The sequence below is a fragment of the Nyctibius grandis genome, chromosome 12 (assembly GCF_013368605.1).
Source record: "Nyctibius grandis isolate bNycGra1 chromosome 12, bNycGra1.pri, whole genome shotgun sequence".
Classification (NCBI taxonomy): Eukaryota; Metazoa; Chordata; class Aves; order Nyctibiiformes; family Nyctibiidae; genus Nyctibius; species Nyctibius grandis.
The window spans coordinates 9,180,884-9,208,410 of NC_090669.1; the positions used below are offsets into that span (position 1 = coordinate 9,180,884).

The following is a 27,527-nucleotide window of genomic DNA, read 5'->3' on the forward strand; positions in this document are numbered from 1 at the left end:
AGCACTGGAGAATGACAAACCGTCTAGTCTGATCTCCCTTTTAACAGTAACAAAGTTGGGGTTTTTTGCATTGTTTGCAGATGAAGCAAAATATCAAAATATAGCTGTTGAAGTTATTTTCAATTCTTTCAACACTGTTAAACTTTTAGAGTCCCTATTATATTGCTGAATTTTACCAGATAACTGCATTTTACTAAATAAGTTCTTTATTGACCCACAAAGTAACCACCGAGGAGCAAGTTACAAAAAAATAAATTATTATTGCATTATTTATTACCTCTTTTGGGAAGCTCCCAGGGCAGAGGCTATTTCTCTCTGAAGATTTGGAAATTCCCTATCACATAATGGGTACCCGGAAAAAATACTAAAAATGTTTTTCTACTAAAATATTTCCTGATGAGTCACTCAGTGTCTTTAGAACAAACCATCATCTTCTTCAAAGTGTTCATATGGGCCATATTAAAAGTTATTGGTTTTAAGAATCAAAGGAAAAAAAATTCGATGGGCTGCATGCAACACTGCCTCGATACAGGCTGCTTCTAATGGCCCTCCTGAAAGGGCAGCTGATAGCAGCAGCTCACAATTTCTGTAGCATTCATAATCCCATGATGTAAGAACAAAGAAAGAAACTGGAGACAAATGAAGTCAGTGAGCTTTCATTGTCTCATATTAGCGTGGCAGAAGTGCTGCACTGTGAACAATGAAAGTCTCATTAGGAAGGAGACAACACCCAGGCACTTGGATTACCCTGGTAACAGGAAACAGTAGGAAATGGAGGTTTTAAGCTGCATTTGGCTACAACAAGAAAACATTGTTCACTTCTGATCTTGAAATAAAACTGCAGATAAATGCTTCATATCTTATGCTTCAATAACAAATTCACAATGCTGAACAAGGAACTTTTCAAATATATATCCCTTATACCAAGAAACAAAAAGGCTGAAAAACATCTCTTAGCTACACATTTCCATACATACAGTTGTTACCTCTTTAATATAAGAGGTCCCCTACATATATATAGACCACGTTTCTGTCTTGTTATCCCATCTACTACAGATCTGAATTGCAATGTTTCAAGCATTCCCCATCCCTGGGCACTCATTCCTGCTGTGCATTTAAGCCAAGTACAGGAGCACACGTACATACCATGCACACCAAAAACGAACCTCATCCTTGTAGCTTTTAGGAGCTCTCAATACAAACTATTAATACATTGAAGTGGTAATTAATTTGAAGGAATAAAAAAAGCAGGCTCATTCTTGCCTTCCTGACATATCTTATAACTCAAAGAAACATACCTGTCTGTTAGCAGCTACTTAAACTTACATTTTATGTATCATTCTGATTGAACCACTTAATTTGAAGGCAAATGTGCACCACTTCCCCAAAACTGCAGGTGTTATAATCTTCCTTTTAAAAGCAATCCTCCATCAACTACAAAAATGTACATACATGTAATATTTTCCTAGCACTTTAAATGTAATATTAGAAGACTATAAAACACGCAGATGACAATTTTTCAGTAAAGATATTTTAATACTAAGCTTATGCTTACCTGATTTGAAAATCTCATGCTAACATTCCGCTGATCTTGTGGAGGTACATAACGTCCAATAGGGTCAATATCTTTAGGACTTACTAATTTGTCAGCTGAAAGTAAACGATAATAAAAATACAGAATGACTTGAGTACTTTCTGCAGCTTTTGTGAAGGAGGCATGCAAACGTATTTTATGTAGTCAGTTCTGCTGCAGTAATCTTTGTTTTAGATCAATGATTTACAGATCAGAAGGGCATTCTGCAAAATTGTATTAATTTTAAAACTAATGACTCAAGCATCATTCTTGCTACAGCTAATTATAATACTGTAGTATATAAAAACAATCCTTTATTTTTTCACAGAGATGTGTTAAAAGAATCTATGCAGACAACAGACTCCACAACACACAAGTCACATAAAAAGCCCTCAATCCACAACCATGGAATTATTCTAGAGCTTTAACTAGAAACTCAATGGTTGCCATGAAAAACTGTTCAGCCTTGAAGAAAAGCAGACAGCCTCTATTCCGAGGTAATCACACGACTATAATCCTGAAAAGGACAAGGGATATCAAAGGTATCTCTCAATACTTCTCAAGAAGAAATTGTAAGAAACCAAAAAAAAACAAAAAAAAAACCCCACCAAACCAAAAAAACCCCCACATTAAATACATTTGAAACCTAGCAATTTCTACATGAAGTTTTTTACATGAGGGAAAAAAAAAAAACAAACCAAACCTAAAATTCCATTGTTTTAACATTTTCCTGAAAAAAAAATAAGTACTCCAATAAAAGTACACTATTAAAAGGTTTCAACAAATGCCTTGAATAAAGGTTCACAATCTACTGAGAGCTATGATGCCCTTCAAATAAGCATTCGCCTATCAAAATCTCGTTTTGACATGAAACTGTCCAATCTTTATTTAATTTCTCCTACAGAGGAGGTCACAGTGCATTTTCATTTCTCCTATAGACAAGTCAGCAGTTTTGCACATATTCTTAAAAAGCTTTACACTGGGAAATCAGCTGTTAACCTAAAGAGAAATAACTCATGACTTCATTAGCTTAATTCAGCTACAACAGAAAACCAACGCTGTCTTGATAAGAAAAATGTTTTTGAATACTACACCGTGTAGTAAATTAGGACAGCAGTTTATAAACTCAAAACATGTCCTGGCTTAAGCTTAACAGTGTTAGGAAAGAACAGAGAGCAGAACAGACGGTGCAGTGGAAAGAAAACGCAGGGGCAGACAACAAAGGACATTGGCTGGACAGTTCACCGAGTAGCCACGAAGGAGCCTGCTGCTGGTAGGAACTGTGCCAGCGACGGGCACCCACTAGAGACTGGGACCATCTCCTGCCCTCAGCCTCCTGTTGAGAGAATGCAGCTTGGCTCCTGCCAGGAGCAGACCCTGTTCCTCTGCTCTGCACTGCTCCTGCGGGGTCACGGTCTGTGTACAGGTGATTATGTTAAAAAAAGAGGGGGGGAAAAAAAAAAAAAGCAAAGCTAGATTATGAAAAATTACCAATGTATCAATATACTGACACACGAGTTACCAAAATACATTTTAAGGGAAACAGTCATCTAAGCTACAGTCCACACAGTTGGACGTCTTATGCTGGCTAAAGGCATGGAAGTTACTCACATTATTTGTAGTATTGCGATTAACCAAATGATTGCAAGGTCAATGGACTCTGCCTCATAGTTCTTAAAAGCAAGAGTGGTTTCCAGAACCGGTGTTCTATTTCCACGTTTTTTTACGTTGATTTACACTGCTCAGTAATTAAAATATGTAGTCAAAATAATTTTGTATTTAAAATGGCTATACCAATAGACTAATATAAAATTTCAGCTAACTTTCAATATTTACAATTTTATTTGAAAGAAGAACCTCAGTGAATATTCATCACAACAATCACAAATACAAATGTATCAGAATCTAAATGCAGTTTTCTTTATTAGCTCCTTATTTACATCAGCAATAGCTGACAACATTTAATCCATCTGGTCTATACTATAGAAAATATTGCTAAAAACTCTTAACTTAGGTCTAGGCAGCACTGAATCCACAGAACAAGATATAAAAATTATAAGGAAAAGCACAGGAAACGGAAGAGAGCTACTAAACGAAACACTAAACTGAGTGAATTTTCAGTTGTGTATAACAGGTGAATACCTGGCATCCCTTTCCCTTGCTCTAAAATGGGGACCTTATCATGAAGGCTTTACAAACCTCCTCAGCCAGAGCAAGAAAGAATTCCACGAAAAATTGCATCACCACCTGCAGAATGCACACTTTTTTCCTTCATAAAGAATTTTTTAAGTTGCATAGGCATGTGGTGACTTCCAACAGTGGTAGGCAGACACTTTCATTGCCTCTGTTGTTCAGAGCCTTTATAAGCAGGATAAAAATTTTGCCTTCACCACTTCAGTTTGCCCCTCCGGGGGAGGTAGCGTGATGTAGACGAATTGACTCAGTTTCATGTTGCTGCATTTAGAAAAATTTAGACAGCAGCAGGCAGACAGTAGGCCCACAGACAGAAGACAACTCTAAAAAGATGATGTTGTATGCTCGCCTACACAACAGAAGCAAGGAGGTTAAGCAAATACAAATTAATTTTTACCCTTGAGGCAACACAATTTCTGGAACGGATGATGAAATGGGAAGCCTGTATCTTCCCAGAAACTGAAGTGTTTGGAGTCAGGCTTCCACTTAATTAGCAACACCAACAAGCAAAGTAACACACACAAAGACTTTCACCAATGACAAGATTGATATTCAGGTAGGTTTTCACCCAGAAAGGAGCAAAATGAAATGCACTAATTAGAAATTAGTATGAATAAATGGAGTTCCCAATATAACCATCACTGGTGAATAGATTTACCTTTGCAGACCCTATTTGCAATGACCATCAGAGAAAAGAAAAAAAATATTTTGAAAAAAGGGAGGGAGGAATGAAAAGGAGTGAATGCAGTGGAGAAAAAGTTTTAGAATAATAGTTACTAATGACAACATTTCAGAAAGAGATTTAGCACAATTTTTTTTAAAAAAAGTGTAAGAACGTTCAGCAAAGGAAAGAACTGAAACAAAACAAAGGAAAGTTATGTTACTCAAATAGCATTTAGCAAACAATAAATACAATTTATTTAACCAGCATTCTGCAGGTATAGAAATACACAGCTATTAGTACAAGATGAATACTAGCAGAATTACTACAGTATTCGTGCACACACATTTGATTATTACTTGTATAATACTAAGAGGCTGAATTAAAATTTTTTTCATTAAAGGTGAGATTGCCTGCATTTACTTTACAGTGTTGGCTAAAAAAGGAATTATGCAAGGAATAGAGTGAAACCAAACAGGTGGAGCACCAGACGGACTCCGTTCTTCCATACCTAAAGATACAACCGCTGCTCTTGCCAAGTCTTGAATTTTTAAACTCCCCTTCAATCTTTCTCATTTTTACTGCCAACAGCCTGTTTCCCTTTACAGTGTTCACAGAAAAAGTTTTTAGAACTCAGTCTACTGATTACCAGGTAGATGCTGTGGGTGTTAAAATAAAGTAAGATATCTTTCTCCTAAAAGGAATATTAAGAAAAAAAAGTCTTAACTGCGAAGACTTTTCTGGCCTAACAAGTGTTTTTGCATTAGCCTTTGAATCCCCTCAAGTGAGACCAAGAGTTCATCTGTGACTGAAATTCACCATAACAACCTTCATTGGCCAAACTTTGAAATGCACTTTCACATGCTCATCTAGTCTGTTCTGTTTTAAAGGAAAGGAAAAAATAAGACAGACTGAAGAAAACATTAACTTCATCTGAGACTGCAACTATTGAAAATTTAAACTTCTTTTGCTAAAAGCAGTAAATAATTTGAATTAAATGCTATAGATCACTTACAAAGATCACTGATATAGTTAATCCAGAAAGTGTCATGTTAATATATTTTGTCATGAAGAAAAAGAAATTAAAGGGAAAGCCAGGAAAAGAAACAGCAAAAAAGAAACCTATCCCATTCAGATGATTTTCAGTATTCTAGAAGATATTCCAGTAAACTTCATAGTACACTGCATGCAGCATAGAAGTTCAACATAAAGAATAAAAAGCCATTTTTGCCTGTCATGGATGTACCTAAGCAGAGGACACACATGCCACCCACAGCCCATTCAGAACTCAAGCCAATGTGTTTGTTCAGATTAAAGAAAAACATTAACAAGAAAAAGATCCTTCACTTCTCACGAGTCAAAACCCAATAGAATTTCCTCAGCCTCTTACCCAGGAGTTTTGCAATGATGTAAACTGCCTGTCCCCACAAGAAAAACTTTCCATCGCGTCCATTGTTACTAGGAAACCGTTTCTGACTGCCAGGGTTCTTCTTTTCCAGTTCAACAAAATCCGCTGGCACATAGTAATACTTGGGTACAACAGGACACCCTACAGAGTTTTAAAATAAGTACAGTAAGTAAATAACTTCCACTTCCCTTATTATTGATCGTATTCCCCTAATAAAGCTGAGGTGGACTCAAAACAGGAAAAATTATACCCTAGCAACAATTTGATTGAACAGAAAGACTGCTGTCATTCATTGTCATCTCTCAAAACCACAATCAGTTTAGGAAACCCAGGGCAATATTAAACTGCATTATTTTTCACCAAACATTTCCACAGAATTTCTTCCCAGAACACATACGTTGTTTGTGTAGCACCTTACTGTGCAAAAAGAAAAATATTTTTCACCTAAAGCAAACTGCAGTACAGATAACCAAAAGGAATGAAAGCTGCATTAGAGTGAAACAGTTGGGGCTTTTTCCCTCGCATTTAACACTAGCTAAGTATCAGACAACTTTTTAAAACTAAAATCTTGGCCAAAAGAAGTCAAACATTTAATTAAATGAAAATTAGCATTTTTTGCAAGTATGGAAAACCAAGTTAAAACCAGCATTCAAATTTTGAAACATCATAAAACAAAATGGCAAAACTTCTTCACTGGAATATAGCATAGCTTGTATCTAGAATTATGCCACAGGTATTACTGATCATTGTAGATTAATAACCTTTATTTCAACACTTTTTAAGTGGACAACAGTAAGGAATTTAGAAACATAATTACAAATGACTGACCTAATTATATGCAATAGAAAAGCAAATTAATATGCTTCCTGCAAAAATAAATTTTGCCTTAATACTGCTTTAATTTTGAATTTATTTGGATAAAGAACAGGTGACAAACAGAATAAAGTTGCAGTGTCTATTTGCTTAGACAAAAAAAAATTACTGGCAAGAAGCTGAGAAAAATTGAAAAGTGAGAGTTATTAGAGAATATTCAGATGAGTGAGGTATCAAAGCACACCCTGAAATTTTAAGATGAGACATTCATGATGACATTCAACAAGAGGAACCACAAGATTAATTTAGTGTCCATGGAACGTCACGTACTCATTAATAATCAGAAAAAAGCAATGATCAGCAAGGTCAGAAAATTTGCTATGTAATGAAAATTTGGCAAGGAAATGTTTTTTTTTCTTACAGAAACTAGTTCACTTCAACAAGTATTCTAAGTTTAAAGAACAAGTCAGACTAAAATATTCTGCATCTACTTGTGTAACTGTACCACAGATGTCAAGAGCAGGTGACTAAAGATGCTGAGATTTAAAACTGGATTGTCAGTATATTGAAGCTTGTTCTGTTCTCAGGTCATTTTTTTTCCCTGCCACTCAAACTTATGGTCTTTTTAACTGAATTTTGGATGGACGTGCCTGTAGGCCATCAACAGCCTTGCCTGCAGTTCCACCAAAATTCCAGAGTGCACAATTTAAGTAAGAGAACATCTATATTAGAATTAACGTGTTGCCACTTTTACTGCTCTAAACTAGAAACAATTTCATATGCATATACCAAAATTATTTTTTAAATCCTGTGAAGTTAAGGGACAATTAATGATGCAAGTAATTCTCAGCTGTATCCAGGTGGGACACTGAAACAATCTGACTGTTGGTAGATAATATTTTCCTGCAAAGTCAAAGTAAACTTTCTAAATAATGAAGCATAGGCAGAGGAGGGGAAGAATGACTGAGTACAGTGTAAATCTTACATGTATATCAGTAGCATTTTTCCAGATAACATTACTTTTATTATCACACTTTATGATGCAGTGTATCTACATGAAAGAGATTATTTTAATATCAGTATTTTGCCATCAGGAAACATAGTGATATTATTACTTCTCCTTTGCTATGACTGCAATATCCATTAATAGGAATGTCGGTATTCTAACAATTTCAGATAAATAAAAAGCTACAGTGTTTTGGAAGAATGATTATGAGATAATACCTTCAGATGTATGTTGAAGCAAAGGATCCAGAAGATCCTGATATTCCTTTACTTGTGCAGGATTTCCTCTAAAAACTCCTAAAAATAACCAAACAATAAATGATTTAATGGAATAAGTAACTTTTCTGTGAGCTTAAGGTTCATAAAAGAAGAAGAAAAAAATCTAGTGTTTCTTTTTCAGTGGGGTAGTGCCTACACACTAAATAGTTCATGAAACACTTACTGCTACAGCTAAATCTCACAGGGATCATGAATCAGCCACTCTCTTACCAGCTTAAAGTGAAATCGATGGCAAGTTACACGGGATAGTAAAGCTGTGAACTTACAGAGACTCAGGAACTGGACACAGACAACCAGCCCAGCTAGCTGTAAATAACTTCCTTAATTATAGCAGAATGGAAAAGCAGCGCTTGTGTGCCAGTATGGAGACAAACCGGCTGATTCTAGATCTTTAGGACAGAGTTGCAAACTGATTTAGAAGTGAGTTGACTAGAAATCCCAATAAATAAATACAAAAGGAATCTGAAGTAGTAAATTGAAAAATTCCCCTCCAAAGATTTTTAGATGGAATGTTTACATTAATAAGTTATATAGGTATCATATCTTCATATTATAGAGGTTCAGAACTGCTGACACACCTTGAGATATTAAACAACAGTCGACTCTATGATTCTGCTTTTGGGGAGAAATTGTTAAGTTTGGGAGTAGCAGCACCTTATATGTTTTTCTAGCAGAACTTGGTCATCCCAAAATGAATCCGATGAATACTAATATGACCAGTGTTCAGTTCATCAAAAGACATATCAAAAATACCAAAAGCATTTCTGTTCGTCAAGGAAAATATGGATGGACTTGACAAGTCACATTGACTTTTTAAAATAGAACATTTTTTAACATCTAAAGGGGAACAAGTTAGAGGAAAACTGTTCATTGTACATCTTTCACTCATTTCTTTCCGTGGTTTTCCTTTTCAATTACCATATTCTCCCATATTATGAAAAATAGCTGTAATGTTTCCCTCCTTACCTTATCCTAGAAAATTACCATAATCCTCCACATTCAACCAGAAATGTGAAAAAGCTTTCAAAAATGTTATTCTAATATGTCTTATCCAAAAAATAGTCATATTGATTTATTTAGTTCAATCCTTTCCCACAGCTATAGATGCATATCTACTACCCAGACAGTCCTAAACAATTTTCTTTTGAGAAAAATCCTAACAGGAAATTAGTACTAAAGCAGCCTTTTTGTATTCTTAAGAAGGGTGAATTCTGAAAGGCAAAAATAAGACAAAAGAAAACCACAAACTCATTCAGTGAGAACAAATATACCAGACCATCTGACTAGAAAAAGTTTAGATATGTTTTTTGTTAGGCAATATACATATATAGCAAAATGTCACAAAAACTTAATCTTTCATGTTATTTTAAGAGTATCCAACAAATTATTCTACTGAAAAGCCAGAGTGCAGTAGAAAGCTGGTGTCTGACTACTGTATAGAGATTTCTTTCTTTCCGTGGCTCTTCAATGCTCTATCTAAAACCAAAGCTTGACAAGTGTCGTTCGTTACATTTTCAAATACTCCCAAGTATATATACTGGAAATGAAATCACTTGCCAAGAGAAACAAATGCAATGACAGTTTGCAAATAAAAAAGGGTATGTTTAAGTGACACACTGAACTATTTCAACACACTTGAGCACAGTCATGACATCAGAGCAATATGATATTCTGACTATTTGTAATTTAGTCTTATTGGCAGATGCTGTAGAGGATAAAAAGATGCATTTATGTGATAATACAATTACTTTTATATTAAGAATCATCTAGTGAAGATAACAGCTGGGTAATAATGAACATCATCCATGGGGAATAAAACAGTGTTCTTAATACTATTAGAAAATGCATAACTAATTCAGTAGTATCTACTTGCCAGAACTGTCTTAACTCTCCATATCTTAAAAATCCTAAAAAGCTGTCATTGACAAAACAGAAAAGTTGATGAGCTAATTAGTTTGTCTTATAAAAGAAAATATAAGTAAATATATAGTAAATATATAGTTACTTGAATGTGTTCTGCTAATCTTTCAGAAAGGAAATGATGAAAGAAATTCTGCTGATGTGAACAACATTGGGGGATTATGGACTGATTTACAGGACTTTCTCCTTCCATGAAGCACTGTCCCACTGTTACACAGGTGACAAAATCCAGCCATCAGGCGTTACCTAGATATTCGGTAGGCTAATATACTTTGCTGAAAAGGCTTTCCTCTGTACTCTGCAGTGTGTTGGATGGGCAAATAGGCCTTCCGCTGAACCAACAGTCAATGTAGCAGCTTGAGTTTTTTTAAACGTTTTCCTTGTAAAGACATTCAACTGTAATCTACTCCTACTTCATTGTCTTTTTGCAGTTTAAGTTGCTCTGTATATGCTTCGAATTTTGCATTAAGGAAGCTTGTGGATTTGGAGATATGTGCACAAAATCTACTAATAGATTTGTTCTATTTCATGAAATTGTGGTACAGGAAAAAAGACAAGGACAGCATGTGCAAAATATGTATTTTGTACTTAATCTTTGTAATACAAGAACAGTAAAATGCTTGCTTTATTCTTCTGCTAACTTCAGTTAAAGATGATTATCTTCCTTGTTCTTCCCAAAACTGCAAGCGGGCAGCATTAAATGTCAGTGTCTTTCTCCTCAGTTTTGGGCATCACTCTTTGGAAAATGTCAAGCATTCCTTTAGAAAAATCAATTGTGTAACCTTATAATATCTTCAAACAAAATATTTTAATTTGTGGGTGGCTACAGAGGAGTCTGGGCAGATAGCAGATTTCTATGCACCTCACCATCTTTATTTGAAAATTATTCCACACAGTAGAGGGGAAAAAAAAAAGATGGGTCAGATTTTCATCCATTTACAAATCTTTTATTAGCTGTAACCCTTACTCATTTTCTTATTCAGACTTCTGTTCTACATGAGTTTTAGCTTCCATCCTGAAATCATCCTGTGAACTTTTTTGGTATATCTCCTATCCTCAAGAAAAGGTCTAGGTAGTGGTATTTTTTTGTTGTTGTTGGGGTTTTTTGTTTTGTTTTGTTTTAAAATCAGACTAACCGGCTACGTGGAAAAACATGGCCAGGAAGCACAGGGATTTCAAAGAGAAACTAGGCCTTTTCTGGTTCGCTTTCTTCTCTTCTGAATTCTGTTTCAATTACCACAGAACATCCAACTTGAAAAGACCTGCTGCACCATTCAGTTTGTCAATGTGTTCTCTCTTCCACTTTCTTTTCTTTCATGTGCTGCTGCAAAGTTCTCATATACTATGAAATTTTTTAAGGCTTAAAAGGCAACGCAGGACCAAATGTCACAGATTTAAGCTTTTAAAAAATCCATACTGAGTTATATTCTAAAAACAGTTCACATTAAAAATGCTGAAATATGGAGGTTTGGGTGCTTGGGGTTTTTTAACCCATGAGGCAGAACTCTCAATGAGATATTTAGTGTCACCGCATTATGGTTTATTTTGGTGGCACAGGAAAATCATTTTGTATCTTTCCTCTAAGGGCTCATCTCTCCAATGCCTTTAAAGAACAGGAATGTAAAGCTGTACTTACCATCAATTATCATGAAAATAAAAAACAGAGGGAATTCACACTCAATGCCATCAAAAAGCTGAAAAGAAGAAAAATTAATCAGACATTTAATTATTTTGGTTTAAGGAAATGTATTTGAATATCCTATTGAATAATTTCAAAGCAACAAAAGACAAACAAATGCAAAAACATTTTAGTACATCAGCTTTTCATTTAGCTTGCAGCTTCTTAATTCTATGGGCTCTTTAACTGTGCTTTTACATATGCTGTGGCTCATTCTCAAGTGGAATATTTATATAATCTATTTTATTTTCCACAGAGAAACTATTAGGGGGAAAAAAAAAAGTAAATTTTCATTTAGATAACTTTTTCTGATAAACACTGTGATCAAAAGCAAAACTGTTTTCTATACACTCAGATTGTAGTCAGCTGTGAAATTAAATAAAATGATAAATAACTTCCTTATTTGTTATGTGAAATCAACTGTACCCTAAATGTAAATGGAAGCACATTCATTACAAAATAAATCAACGACTAACTTGCTGACTTAGCAATCTCTCAAAACTGCACATGCCAAATTACAAAATGCATCTCCTTCACTTGAAGCAATTAGGAATCACTGTGCAATTCAAACTGCAAATACCGGGGGGGGGCGGTGGTCCATTTTTGTTTTCTTTTGGGTTTGGGGGGGATTTTGGTTTGGTTTTTTATTTTTCTTTAAGTACTGCCTAGATATTTTAGAAAACCAAAATTTGTCCTTATATAGGCCAGGTATTCCTTTACCTTAATTTCTGCTGGTTTATAATAACGTCGTGTTTTGTCCTCCAGCGCTGTTCTGTAGCCATCTCTCAGAAATCTTTTAAACCCATATTTTCCTTTCAGTTTTCTAATAATTTTATCTAGTGTTTGACTGAACAAAACCTCATCATCCAAAGCAAATGCCGGATAACTGAGACAGGGCAAAAGAGCTGCATCAGTATTCTGTAGAATGAGAGGGAGAAATAGAACATTACCAATTTAATTAGATCTCTGACAATTATTTGATGCACAAAGACTTTTTAACTTACTAAGTGAAATATACATTTGGAACATAATTTTATCTTTATCAAAATCATAGTACTAATATATTAGAATAGTGTGCAAAATAAGACTTCTAAAGATGTATAAGGATAAACTACAAACCCAATACTCGGATAGACGAGAACTCATTTGACTCGAAATCTGACCTACTTTACAGTTGATAATCTGCAGGGAAAACTGAATACACTCTAGAACTTTGTGGTTTTAGTAACAAAAAATATCCTCCAGGTTATTCCTGGAGAAAATACAAACATTTGCGTATCCTATGCTCAAAAAGAATTACAAATATTTTATAAAGGTGCATTGCTGAGAAGTAACTATGATTAAATCATCATTTCTGAAAAGCTTTTTCAGGAATATTCTTCAGGTGCTGTAACAAACAAGCCTATCTGATTTACAATTAAGGCGATAAGGGAATCATTTCATGAAAAAATATGAGTAGCATTTCTCAAGAACCATGTGCAACTATCATTAATTAAAAACACTCGAAAAATTTCTAACTAGTGCATCACTACAGGTAAGCTTACAGGAACACAAAAAAACCTCATTTTAAATTCTAATTCTTATGTCACACACTGTTTTGTTTAACTTTCTGCTGGTACATCTAAGCTAGTCAGCCATTTAAAATACCATATTTTTGCCAATATCATTGAAGTGAACCCATAAAAGGAAAAAAAAGGACACAAAGAATGCTTCTATTACATAAGTACCTTATGAAACTAGCTTCTGTTGGAATATTTCAAGTCTCCAGCAAATAATAAACAGCAGAAGAGTTCTAAAGGACCATTAGACTATAAAAAAAAAGTAGCTGACAGTGCCTTTTATTTCAATTATCCAGTATTACAACTCTGCTATAATTCTTTTACACAATGAGTAAACTATTAATGTTGAAGATTAATAGTCTGTTTCATGAACAAAAATGCTATTATATCCCAGAATGAACAAAAAAGCAGGAGAACTCTATAAAATCACTCATTTTAAATTACTGATTTTGAAAAACCAAATTTACCTTTGATGCTAGTATGGAAATAGATTTTTTTTTAACTAATCTATACTTTAGTCACTTAGATTTACTCTCTAAGGAAATACTTATTTGTAACAGTAGCTTACAATAACAAGAAATCCTCATATTCAGCAATTTATGAAAAGCCAACCTTAAAGGCTTCTTTTCTAGACAAAAGAACAAATTAAAGCTAAAATAAAGTGTTTCAAAAATGTAGGCATTGAGTGTATAGTGAAAACTAAGCCAAAAGAAAGACAATTGCCAAGACTGCAAACCCTGCTTAGGTTACCACAGATCATTATTATTTTAAATTTTATTTTACAATCGTTTAGAAAGCTACCAACAGGCTACCATTTTAATCTAAATATTAAAAAAATAAAGAATGCCATCATAATTTCACTTCAGAGAAACAACTACATCACAGCGACGTTTAAGAAGCAGAAATTTAACATCTTCCCAGCAAATTCCTGTCTTATTAAGCAGAACATAATGGCCATCACAGAACTAAGAATTAAGTTCATATTCATTTATTTTCTCCACACTCTGTTGAGGTGAATTTCATTTAATTACTTACATGAGACCTTGACTCTCGGGGTAGCAATGAACAGAGAGTCTGTCTGTTACGGTTATGGGCATCAAAATCCACAAATATAACAGACCAAGAGCAGCCCTGTGAAAAGAACATTAAATTTATTCAAAGGGGAAGGGAAGAAAGGTTAGCTTATCCTAGTGAAACTAACTGGTTCTTTGTTTTATTCAGGTTATGTTGCAGTAGTCTGGTAGCTGGTAATTTTAATCAGAAAATGTACCACAACATCAAGGTGAAAACATTTTGAATTTTCAAACGTATTTAAATATCTCCAAAATTAGATGGTTTTATCTACAAATGATTACGAATTATACGATTCATTCAAGCTATGAACTCTTCCATTAATTCTTGAAAAATAATGGCTGTATTAAGGACAAATCAAAAAGCAGTTGTCCCTCCCTGTGACTGCAGGAAATGTTCCAAATAGTGATGTTAAATATCGCATTACGAGTCAATTAGAACACAAATAATTGGATATTCACCTGAGGTACTGCTTTGGAAAAGGACTTCCATAGCAAGCAAAAATGACCTGCTTCTCAGCTATTGTAAGGTCTATGTTACCAACGTCTACTCCTTAGCAAAACCCATTTCCTAGTAAAATTCTGTAGTTTTACACTATATCTCTCTGTCAGCTTTTGAATACTTCATGAAACACTAAGAAAAATTTCCATAGCTGTTTAAACAGAATGAACAGCATTTAAAAGTGTTATCAGTAGGCAATTTCTTGGAACCTCAATGCAGTTTGTTAATGAATGGATATCTTCGTATATGTTGTAATTGATAATGAATCTCAGTATCACTATCCCATTGGAAGACATATTCAACACTGAACTCATTCCATTACTGTCATAAATACCATACCAGGAATCTTCATAAATTCACCAAATTTCACCTAAAAAGCAGTCAGTGTCTTTGGTGTACTATGCTCTTAGGAAGACTTTTCCAGAACCTACCCTCTCTAATTATTAAAAACTTCAATTTTCAACTAAGTTTCTACATAACTAGCTAACCACCCTTCTTTTTGTGCCAGTACGAGCATCCATTCATTTGGCTTTCCAAACCACAGAGGTTTTTTCTTACTTATCCTTTAGCCACACTCTAATTAGACATAGCTATCATACAAAGATTCAGTTCTTGCTTTGCTAGGCATGTTTTTCCACTGTCCTCTTGAAAAATAATCTCTCTGTTCTCGTAATCATTCTAGCAAGATACACTGAATAGTGTTGAGGTAACAATGTGCATAATCACATTTGCTTTGATGATTTGTTGTTCTACTTTCTTCTTAATCCAGATTCTGATTATTCCCAAATCTCTAAATTCATCTACAAACTCTGAACACAGTCTGTCTACATGTGTGAACAATCAGGTTCAAAATCTGTGCGTCAGTAAAAGGTTCTTTGGGGATTCAAAAGCAGACTAATTTGCATTTCATAAAACCACAAGCATCTTGTTTTACAATGAACTATTTTTCAGTTCTCTGAAGACTATAAAGTTCTGTACAAGGACACCTTACGAAGGCTTCATTTTTTTTTAACATACAATTTTTTCCACAATCTAATACAGGACATGTAGCTCACATACAAACACTTCATTATACTTTGACTAGGTTAAACTTGAAACAGTGTTCATCTTGTCACTAGCAGTCCCATTTTAGTGCACACATGCATGCACCATGCACTTAGTTCATTAACTCACATTGCCAGTAAACACGTGTCCTCTTAGGTAGTTTTTTTGACAATATGTAATTTTTTCTAAAAGTTATTGTAGCCAAAATGGAATTCTTACATTAATGATACAAAGTCTAAGCTATTTACACTCTGTGATACTCTGAAACTAGATAAAAGAAGTTACAATACTTTTAGTAGTGATGATTCTAAAGTGATTAAGTAAAAACAAACTGAAATGCAATCAGTTCACACTGCATCCTAAATATTAAAAAAAAAAAAAAAAAAAAAGAACAAAAAACAGGCCCACTTTTACAGTTCTTCCATACAAACTTCATCAGAACTTAGGACGACAGAATGATTTCAGGATCCAGCTACAATCAATGCACAATTAAGGATTACAACAGAATTTTATGCCAATGTCATATGTAGGGAATAAATTTAAGAAATTTAACATAGGGTATAAAGCAAAATAATGAGAAACTAAATAGCTTATTTATCTGTTATATTAAAAATTATCTTCTCAATGTGTAAATAAATCTTTTACTGAGGGAACATTAGGATTACAGCTTGACTGTATTTTTATGCTTATAACTCCCACTTTTTATGAAATATTTCTGGTATAATGGAGATTAAAATGAACAGCATTTAAAAACCATGAATGAACTCCTTTTTACATTAAAGCATGTAAAATTCAGATTAAACAAAAAGCCAATCATTTTTCAATTCATAATTGTTCTTTATAGTATCTGGCACCTAGAAAGTATAGCAAAGGATGCATTAAAAATATGTGAACATCAGTTAAGCAGTGCTTTGTTAAAGAACAAAAAGTAGTATGATTTCTTACAGAAATATATTCTTTTTTAATGTTTTCTAGAATTCGAGGAGGGACGGAAGGAACAGCTTTATGTGAACATCAACAACGAGTGACCTTTATTTTGTCTTCTCTGGGTGCATCCATGAACGCAGAGCGAAACTGCCCCATCATGATATAGTCAAAGATATATAACACATATGCACGTGTGAGAGCACAGCTACAATACTATATATTTGTATTTACTAGTCTCTTCCAGCACCCACAGTTTGAGTGGAAAAATCTGCACAGTCTGTTGTCCCCAGCAATGATTTATGCAGGTTGCACTAGTGTAGTTGCAGGTACAAACGCGTTCCTCTTGAGGGGCTCAGCAGGATTTCTCAAAGCTCTTGGAACACAGCTGGAGCTAAGCACAAAGGCAAACTCTGCTGCAGACTGAAGGTCAAAATGGTTTCTGTTTATGCTAAATATCTTGGAAATAAACTCTCAAAGCATTAAACTGGTTTTGCTTCAGCAATTTATTCATTCATTTCAGAGTTTAGTAAAAAATAATTTGAAAAAAACCCACCAGACACATTTACTGGTGCTCAAGACTGTTGGGAAAGTAAAGATTACAGATAAATGTTTTTTTTCTAAAATAGTGACAAAAAAGTATTTATAGACCATTACTTCGGAAAACCATTCTTTTATTTTAGCTATAGACTACTATAGGTATAACACCTAAAAAAAAGATGCATGTAAAAAGGGAATCAGAGATAAAAATCTAAGAAAAGGCTTGCTTTCTTAATTGATCCAAGTCATATGAAATGATGGGAAAAGATTTTACCACTATACAACATATTGAAATTAAAAACCAATAAAACAGTGGGATTATGTTCAAGTAGCTTGTTTAAAGTCTTGATCAAAAGCCACATGAAGGAAGAAGACAGAAGTAAGGTAATGCTTGTAGGTAAAGGTATACTGTGTTGTGATCAACAGATACAATTCTGAAAGAAAAACCTTTTTGGCAACCAAGTCCTTTTTCAGAATAAGCTTCAATCATTTTAGATTTTTTAATTTTTTTTAAGAAAAAAAGTAATTCTTGAGTGTAAGGGCACTAATGATTTTATCAGACAGTTCTGTACCTGAAACAAGCAATCAGCTGGCAAAGTAACTTTTTTTTAAACCTGGAATCTAACAAACTGTGCTAGATATTTCTAAATATCCTCTGATCCACAGTGTAAACCATCACTGCTAAAAAAGGAGAGAAAACAAAGATTTTTATTACCTGATTTCCAAAGAGATTGAAACCATTAATTGCTTCTAAAGCTGCTTTTGCCAGCCCCACAGAGCTGAGGAGAAAACAAAAATGACAACAAAATAAACAGAAGTATCATCATTCAAGCCCAGACTAAAATCCAACATGTTTGACAGCTTTCAGAGCTATGATCTTTTCTTGATTTGAATTTTGTTCTTAACCTTTATGTTAATAAAATGATGATGCAGCAAATTTGGGGTTGTTTGGTGGTGGGCTGTTTTGGGATTTTGTTTGAAAAATACTTTTCAGCATTTTTATGTCTTCAAATGTCAGACACCATCTGGAAAAAGCACTTCTGCTCTCACCTTGCTACTAGGCATCTGGCATTATGTATTTCAAGGTCTTGCTAACAGCATATTAACAGAGAATTTACTTCAGCACAATTTTTCAACCCAGCTCTCTAGCACTGAACTTTAAAAGACTTGATTTCTAACTAGTTTTTGAAATAATAAAAGAACTCATCAATCCGGATTCAGAAAAGGAGGATTTTCTGATGTCAACCATATAGTGAAACATCTTTTATTTCACTTACTCTCATGACTAGTATCCATCACGAAGAAAACAAGACCCAGAAATACTACCAACAAGCTTTCAAATTAGCAAGTTCATGTTTAAAGACTTTAAGCACTAGCTGTATCTACTAAAATCATTAATCATTATATATTTTTTAAATCAAATTATAGACTAAAATATAATTTATTACTGATTATGAAAATTGTACAGTACATATAAAAATATACACAAGAAGACACTTACAAGGCCATTTCATTTAAAAAAATGTAGTCTTAGACTTTCCTTGTGAGTATTTAAAAAGAAAAAGCAGCATTCCCTCTCAATGCACACACACTTTTGATTATTTGTTTTTTTTTTTAAAGAAAAGCCTGAGATAAGCAATAGAGATCTACATGCATTTGACAGGTTTATATGAAATCTGAAGTATGACAGAGGGCAGAATTTTGAAATATTGTTTTAAAGAATACATTATAGATAGGCCAACCTCACGTGTGTCCATTCAACTGCAGTAAGGAGCTAAAGCATTAACATACACAAAAAATGATAAATGTTTGCACATTGATTCCAAAATTCTAGATGCTAAGTCACAGGGCAGCAAAAAGTAAAATATTAAATGAGCTAATTCCCAACAGTGCTACAGTTTAAAAACGTAATATATAACACTACCAGATTTCTGACAGTTCTACTATTGAATACAAGCATTGAAAGCAGGGAAAGGACTTGGCACTGCTTACTAGGTGGTGACATAAAAGCATAGGAACTAGCAGTACTACAGAAGCCTAGCTAATAAACAAACACCTCTTACATTCTCTTAGGCAATCTGGTAAAACAGATCCAGAGCATCCAGTAATCAAAGCCTTGTGTAATTCTCCCAACTTTATTCATAAAACTAAAACTTTAAATTATGCCTTTGTCTCCACTTAACTACAGTGCCTCCGACCAACGCATCTTTATCTGTCTCTGCTTCATTTCTATATAAACAACAGTGATTTATTGACTTCATTGACACCCCATGCGCTATCCCTAAATTACTGTCCCTGTTTTGAAGCTCCTCCTTCAGAATCAAGTTTCATCTTTCTCCCTAACTGCCCATTCCTTCAGATAGGAGCTCTGCTCTCCAAGTAGCTTACAATTAATTTGAAATATTTTTAGACAAAAAACAACAATAAATGAGACCATAAAGACAGCAGAATAACGGGAAAGTATGGATGTCTATCTTGTTATCTTTAAAAGTTAACAAATCTGAAGACATACAGCAAAAGTGCAGAGCCACGAAGATGATTAAGGGAGTGGAACATCTCCCTTATGAGGAGAGGCCGAGGGAGCTGGGTCTCTTTAGCTTGGAGAAGAGGAGACTGAGGGGTGACCTCATTAATGTTTATAAATATGTAAAGGGCAAGTGTCATGAGGATGGAGCCAGGCTCTTCTCAGTGACATCCCTTGACAGGACAAGGGGCAATGGGTGCAAGCTGGAACACAGGAGGTTCCGCATAAATATGAGGAAAAACTTCTTTACGGTGAGGGTGACCGAACACTGGAACAGGCTGCCCAGAGAGGTTGTGGAGTCTCCTTCTCTGGAGACATTCAAAACCCGCCTGGACACGTTCCTGTGTGATATGATCTAGGCAATCCTGCTCCGGCAGGGGGATTGGACTAGATGATCTTTCGAGGTCCTTTCCAAACCCTAACATTCTGTGATTCTGTGAAAAGGTTAAAAAAGGAAAAAGCAGAATGAATCAAGCTGACATGACAAAAGATTTAGTGTTAAAAAAGACCATAAGGGTAAACAAAAGTGACAGAACATAGTACAAGGACATACATCAACACTGCAGGAAGAAAGCCTCCAACCTCAGCAAGATAAAAGTCAGTGGAAAGAAGAACCGAAAGGTTCATCCTTCTATAAAGCCTTTCCCTAGAAGGAAGAGGAAGTTGTTGACACTGTTCTCAGCTAACAACCGTTTAGATCCAGCTACTGTGTTTTTTCCAACTGGGCACAATACACAAATTTGGAGAAAAACAAAACAAACTAAACATACACACAAAACAAAAATAAAAGAAACAAAAAAAGAACCCTCAAACATCTGCACTGCTATATATAGATGCTTGAAAAGTCTGAAGTTTTAAGAACGGGGAAAAGTCCAGGAAAAACAGAATATACCAATTAATTTAACATTTATTTATTAGCACAGTAATTCCTTGAAATACTCTCTTTAAAAAAAAAGGACAAAAAAGGAGTTAAAAGTTTATATCCTTTTTTCCTCTAAAACTGATTATCCACTCTGCCAACCACCCTTTCCTTTTTCTTGCCATCTTTTATTCAGGATAAAAATTACACAGTACCGCCAAACAAGGAACAAAATTAAAATAGTTTCTCAGAGGATCCATGTGCCCAGATAACAAGAGAACAACGCTGGCACAGAGACAGCCATGTTGTGAAAAATTAAAGTATCCTTACGAGTCTGAGGGCCACGCTCCACTTGCAGGGAAACGGTGAAATTAACAACAGTTAGGAATACATACCTTCTGAACAAGACAGCCCTAGACACTTTGTTTATAAAAATAATCAATGAAGCAACACTGAGTTAGAAAAAATATTCAGAAAATAATCACTCGTAATCCCCAACTTCTGTGTGTGAGGAGTTGTGATAGTATTGACAAACAACTGCACTTCCCAGCCCAAAAAACTTTTAGCAACCAAATTGTCAGAAAACTCCGAGCAGGGCCTGTGCTTTAACCTTAATTCTTCTATACTCCATGCAGCATTCTGGGATCAGAGCAAACTTTTTACCTTACTGTAAATAAACTGATTTGTACTATTTATTAATGTAAAATATAAAATTTGAAATGTTTACTAACTAATCCATATTTTCAAGATGGGAACCGATTATGATGACACAGAAAATAATGACAAAAATTCAGTTCAGAGTTACAAAATTTGTTTAAATACTGTTTTACCTGGGTTGGTTTTAATATTATAAGTACTTTAGACACTGATATCAGACTCTATCATTCTTTTTAACTAGTACCAACAGGTTTATAGACCTCCAGATTTCTTTCTGAAACATTGCCAGAAATAGTACTCATGAGATTTAATTCTAATTGGTTCAACAAGAGAAAGCTGATTAGGTTAACTCAGTTCTGCTCTGAGCAGGTGCCATCAGTGGTGAAATCCCTCAGTTCGGTATCTTCTGCTGATGAAAGCTTTTGGTACTGGAGAATGTGATGAAGGAATAAACTGAACTCAGAAGTGTTGTGAATATAATTTTTTTTTTGGCTTTGTTTCAAATACCTAAACAAAAATGTAATTGTTCTAACAACTGCTCTATTTTAATTATCACCTAGCAAATGATCAAACAAATTGGTGTAGTGATTCAGAACAGAACTTTTCACAGGAGTTAAGTATTATTATCAAACTGCATACACAGAAAAAGAAAATCAGAGAAATCCCACACACTGAAATCTGTATCGCATGTTAAAATCTCCTATTCTTCTTTTCCCTTCCAAATAACACTTCTAATACCAACAGTCAGATAAAAAGTTACCGACAAAAGGTAGGGAAGTAATAGTTATTCAACAGCAACAACCGCTGGTATTCAAATAATGTAAAACTACTCACTCTATCTACAAAATAGGATGATATTGCTTGAAAAAAAATTGAAGACTAATATGGATCCCTTCCTTGAAATAATTTCTATTTTACTTACTCAGTCTTTATTCCACAACAAAAATAATACTTACTGTAATTGATCAGTATTTTTCTACCTCTAGTTATTCAAAGCCCCTGGAGACTTCAGTATTCTCACAAATATTACTTGCAAATGAAAATATAAATGTCTCAACATTAAAATACTGCTTTCTTTCCCTATCATGTAATATTACCCCATTACAATGGTATATCAAGTATTCCCTTCACCATACACACAAGTATTAGATTACTAAAAGTTTCATGGGTAACTGGCAGGAGGAAGTTACTTTAAAAAAAGAAAGTCTGAGAACAGCTGTAGTATCAAGTATGTCTTCAAAAAACTGAACAATCACACAACATAACACACTTCAGAACTATGATCACACTTCAGACAGCTGTTTCATTCCTACAGATTAATGCCTTCCTGTTGGGCAAATTAGAAAAGAGGTTTTATAATAAACATTATGCTCATGTCTTTCTATGGAAAATACATTCTTCATACTCTACAATTTAATAATGGAAAATAAGGACTGTTTTAACAGTATGAATTAAAGGCAAAACACACCTTAAAGCATATACATCCTTAATCCTCCTCCCATTCACAGTCTCTTGGCTCCATCCAAGAACTGTGCAGTTCAACTGGGAACATCAAACACCCCAAGGGATGTTAAAAAAAAAACAAAAAAAACCAACAAAACAAAAAACCATGCCACAACAATAATTTCAAAACTAGACAAAACAAAACAGAGCAAGGAAGGACAGCACTATAGCAATATCATACCTAAACTACAGAGAAGAGCAAGATCGAGGCTCTACAGTCTTAGATTTAGAATATGAAGATACTGCACTTAGGCAAATTCATTATTCTCACAGTACATATGGGAGATGTCAAAGACACTTTGCAGAGTTACTCAGCAGATGCCTGGAGAACAGCTTGATCAAATGGTTACTGGACAAATTAATTTTTCAGAAGTCCAGTAGTACGGGAAGGGGATCACACTACAATAAAAGCTGTTACAAGTCTTGCCTTTGAACCAGTAAAAGACATCAATTTGCATACATCAATGAAGACCTGGTCCACAGAGTGTTTCGCTATTTATCATTTATTAGAAGTGTTTTGAACTGTACTAAGATAGAATACCAAGACCATGTAAAGACTTAAAATATCTGCACCTTTTAACACAGGCCATAATTTGCAGTTATTATTCATGGACTTCATATTATATAGTATCTTCTTTAAAAAGAAAATTCTTGTCTTTTACTGAAAGAGGCTAACTTCTAATTCTGAAAGCAAACACACTCCGTATGTAGACTTACAGTGTGAGTTTTAAGAGCCAGGAGTACAGCATACTTAATACTGAAACTTAAGTGACTGGTTTGGAGTCCATAATCACTGAAGACAGACATACATCATTCATGACTAGCCCCGATTAGTTATAATCGCTTCTTGAAAATTTCTTTTATTTTTTTTTTCAGAGCTCTCTTAGGTAGATACACTACAACAGGAGCATAACAAAGTCTAGAGAATATTTTAGTGTACCCAGAGCTTCCCTCAATAATATCTAAATACATATTTTGATGCATGTTCCTCTTCCATTTTTTCTGATTTATGAGAACAAGGAAAATTGTCTACTGGCTTCCTACAGTGAAGTGGAGTATCAACATGCACACAAGGAAAGATAAGTGGGGCACCACCTGTTTCTGATGACCAAAGTCTACGTCTTAAATTAGGACCAAGCTCTGTACTTCCTTTTGTGCCAGCTCAATGATCTGTTAGATTGTCTCAGTCCATCTCATAAAACTTCACCCTTAGAAAAACCAACCTATAAATGTCAGTCTAGATTAAGACAAGACAACATGCCCATTTCCATCTGCTTAAAAGACGTTCAGTTTCCCCTGGAGGAAATTCACATACTGAATAACCAGAATGCTGCAAACACCACGAGACACAGGAGTTTCAGTATTCCTTTTGTGAATTTGTACAAGGTGAGATGCAGAAAGGATTATATGATTCTCTAAGTGAACACGCACGTGGTCTGGCATTTGACAATTTTACAGACATAGGAGGAATTAAAAAACCCAACAAACTAATAAAGCAGATTATATAACAACTTTTGAGTTTTCAGTTCTCATACTGGTACTAAAGCTCTACAATAGCCCTGAAAAAAACATACCTAAATTGTTTTGCTGCAACGACATGTAATTATATCTATAGGTTAAAATACATGCCTGTATGTGAACTAAGAAAAACTATTTTATTCTGAAATGAGAATACAGACTCATTTGGCAACATCAAAGGCTGGAAGAAACGTGTATTATTTGCAAGTCCGTGATAATTATTATGATCAATGATATTTTAAAAATCCTAAGATATCAAAGCTATAGCCATTTTTATGATTAATAAAACCTCAGAAGTCAAAAAGTGAAGAAAACAATAGTAACGCTAGAATAAGCAAGTTGTCCGATTACAGATTTGATACTTCAAGATAGACAGCGTGTGAGCAATTCCACTGAAGTGAACTGGACCACTCTAATAGAACATTCCTAACTGTCTCACGGGACAGGGGTCAGAACACCCCGTTATTTGTAGCATCTGAACAACCCGAAAAAGAACTTGTGCACTAGGCTATCCTCCACAGTGACCAGCATCTTCCTCCCCGCATGGTGGAAATGAGAAAATCTAGACTCATGATTAAGACTGCCTCAAGAGTCTGAACTGTTCTGAACACAATTTTCAGAATTATATGCATGCAGCTGCACATAATTATTGGAATTTGAATACTCAAATAGCTAAGCATCTATATGGTTATTTCAGCATACGTATGATGATGAAATTACGCTTCACATTTTCCCAAAATACATCTCTTAGTCTTTAGAGAACCTTAATTTAGTTCAAACAGTATTTTAATGCATTATTATTTTTAACTCACCCCATGAATTCTTTTTATTCATATCACGTTTACTTACTTTGACTGAAAGAGCTACATTCGCTCACCCACCTTGAATGCAGCTCTGGACTGCCATTGTTGTATTTACTTCCTCTTTCCCAGACACCAAAATCTGGTACACGATAGGCTCTTTCCACACAAAACACAAGATTTTGAATGAAGGAAACCTATAGGAAAGAAAGAAAAGTGACTGAAGAAATGAAAACATATTTTCTTCTGTTAATTTTTTTCAAAAAGACAAACTTCTTTTTCCTCAGCCATCATAATTGTGCCTTCCATCCTTCCCACACACACAGAATGATGTTCCCAAGTTCAGACATTCTCTTTCAAACCATTTTTTAATCACAAAATATTAAGAGCTGTCCCAAATTAGGTGATGGTGAGATTTATGCAAAAGTTCCTACGAAGCCAGGGATGAAAATGATTTCATATTCAAGACACATATTTGAAGAGCTCCAAAAAGGTGGCAATTTGATCTTTTAAAAAGGATTTGTCCTAATAATCAGAGAGCAAAAGAAATTAAATCCTACAAGATTAGCACACAGAAATCTAGGTGCTGTTTCTTAATTCATTTTAAGAGAATTGATATGCCAAAGTTTTATTATATTAGCTCCAGATAATACATACTTATGCAGATTCAAACACAGTCCTTTATAAACACAAATAAAACTCTGAACCAATTTATTATAATTAAAATCTCCTCTTGGATCAACATGTTTCAACTGAATACTAAGGTATTTAAGGGTATTTTAAGGTATTTAAGGGGATTTATTTAAGCAGATATTTTTTCCTCATTGTTGAAAAAGACATTTGGAGTTGCTCGATTGTAGAAAAGTTAAACTGATGGTAAATTTTACAGTTCACTTCAAAGAGTCCACAGATTTGAACTTACAGGAAATTTAACCACAAACACAAGATTTACACTGGTTCATCCACCAAAGCAGGGATTTCATCCCTTTCCATCCAAATTATTCTAGGGGATTCTGTGGGAAAAGAGAATATTGCAATGGCTATAAACACAACCATATTGGGGAACTATAGAGGAGGATCCACTTTACTACAGTCAAGTGATATTTTTTTTAATGAGCTATGAGATAAAAACCAAATCTTTTACTGAAAAGTATTTGCTTTCATTTTAATTTACCTGCATACCTCTGTTTTTTTAAGAAAGTTATTTAAAGAAAGAAGTTATTAAAGTTATTTAAAGAAAAATGGAGAGAAAAAGACAAAAGTTACTATTTCAGATACACCTGTATGCTAATACCAGTCCACCAGCAATATATGTAATTCCATACGTACTTGTCTCTCTATATATTCTACGTCTCTGCTAAAATTTCACTATGGGGTGCTCATGTACAATTATCTGTATACTAAATTTTTTCACAACTAGTACTTTCAAGGAAACAGGCTGTCCCACTCTTTAGATATGCCCGGTATTATTCATCCCTGGAATTCAGCAATTGGTTCTATTAAAATGGACTTTCTCTGAATGAAGCTGGAACACCCAGTGATTAAGAGTGTGGCTTCTCCTATTTCTATCATTAACTGAAATTTAGATGTATTAGCTAAATGAAGAAGCAAAGAGCACCACAGAGAAATATATAACCTTACTGATGACTTTCTACCAGTGATGATGTTCAGAAATTAAGGGTTTCTAAATAGCAGATTTACAGAAAAAAGGCAGCAGGTAACTGATCGCAAACCAAAATCTTCAGAGAACAATCTTTAATACCATGGGCATGTAAATGCTATAACCAAGTCAATGCTAAAGCACTTATAGAAATTATGGATTGTGTGTGTTAAGCTTATTTCTCCAGAAGTCAAGCACGTGGAGAGCAAGGTGTAATAAAGAATACACATACAGCATGGATGACTGCAAATACTAGTGTTACTCTGTTTTATACATAGATAACTGCGCTCAAATTCCTTCATTTGCACAATCAGATACTGTTCTCCGTGTCATGGATGCAAAGATGTGATGAAATTAATTTTTCAGCTGCCAACAGATGCAACTAGAGGGTAACTCACTGACAGCTGCCATGCCTGACATCAAGCAGCCTAGTATACAATGATTGCCTCCTAAGCCAGGAGTTCTGTGTACAAACATATTCATGCGGACAGCTTGCCAAATATCAACCATCTGCCAGCACCTTCCACTGTGCTAACACTGGTTCAAAACCCTCTCTCCATGAAAGGAAAGAGACTAAATACATCGTGCAATGATTTCATTGGAAAGACATATCCAACTTGATGTTTGGGTAGCAGATTGCCACATCCACAGTGCTGCCAATGCCACTATGCCGAGTATTATCTAGACACAGCGGAAAACTTGAAGTACCATAATCATGTGGTGTTAATAATCTGAGAATGTATTCAATTGTTGAAGCTATAGAGAGACTAATAGAATGTCCAGGTTTGTGGTAAGATAATAGTATAAATCTCCATAGTCCACAGATTTCTAGGGTAT

At 34.6% G+C, this 27,527-nt stretch overlaps 1 protein-coding gene across 1 annotated transcript in view; it reads right to left on the bottom strand.

Moving 5' to 3' along the window:
- Positions 1 to 27,527, bottom strand: part of PHKB (phosphorylase kinase regulatory subunit beta) — an 80,088-nt gene that overhangs the window by 32,567 nt on the left and 19,994 nt on the right. Inside the window, exons 7-14 of the mRNA XM_068411558.1 lie at positions 25,112 to 25,227; positions 17,885 to 17,948; positions 14,125 to 14,220; positions 12,251 to 12,448; positions 11,489 to 11,546; positions 7,873 to 7,950; positions 5,818 to 5,976; positions 1,556 to 1,650 (exon numbers count right to left, since the gene is read on the bottom strand). Coding sequence (XP_068267659.1) covers positions 1,556 to 1,650; positions 5,818 to 5,976; positions 7,873 to 7,950; positions 11,489 to 11,546; positions 12,251 to 12,448; positions 14,125 to 14,220; positions 17,885 to 17,948; positions 25,112 to 25,227 — 864 coding nt within the window. The remainder of the gene's footprint in view (positions 1 to 1,555; positions 1,651 to 5,817; positions 5,977 to 7,872; positions 7,951 to 11,488; positions 11,547 to 12,250; positions 12,449 to 14,124; positions 14,221 to 17,884; positions 17,949 to 25,111; positions 25,228 to 27,527) is intronic.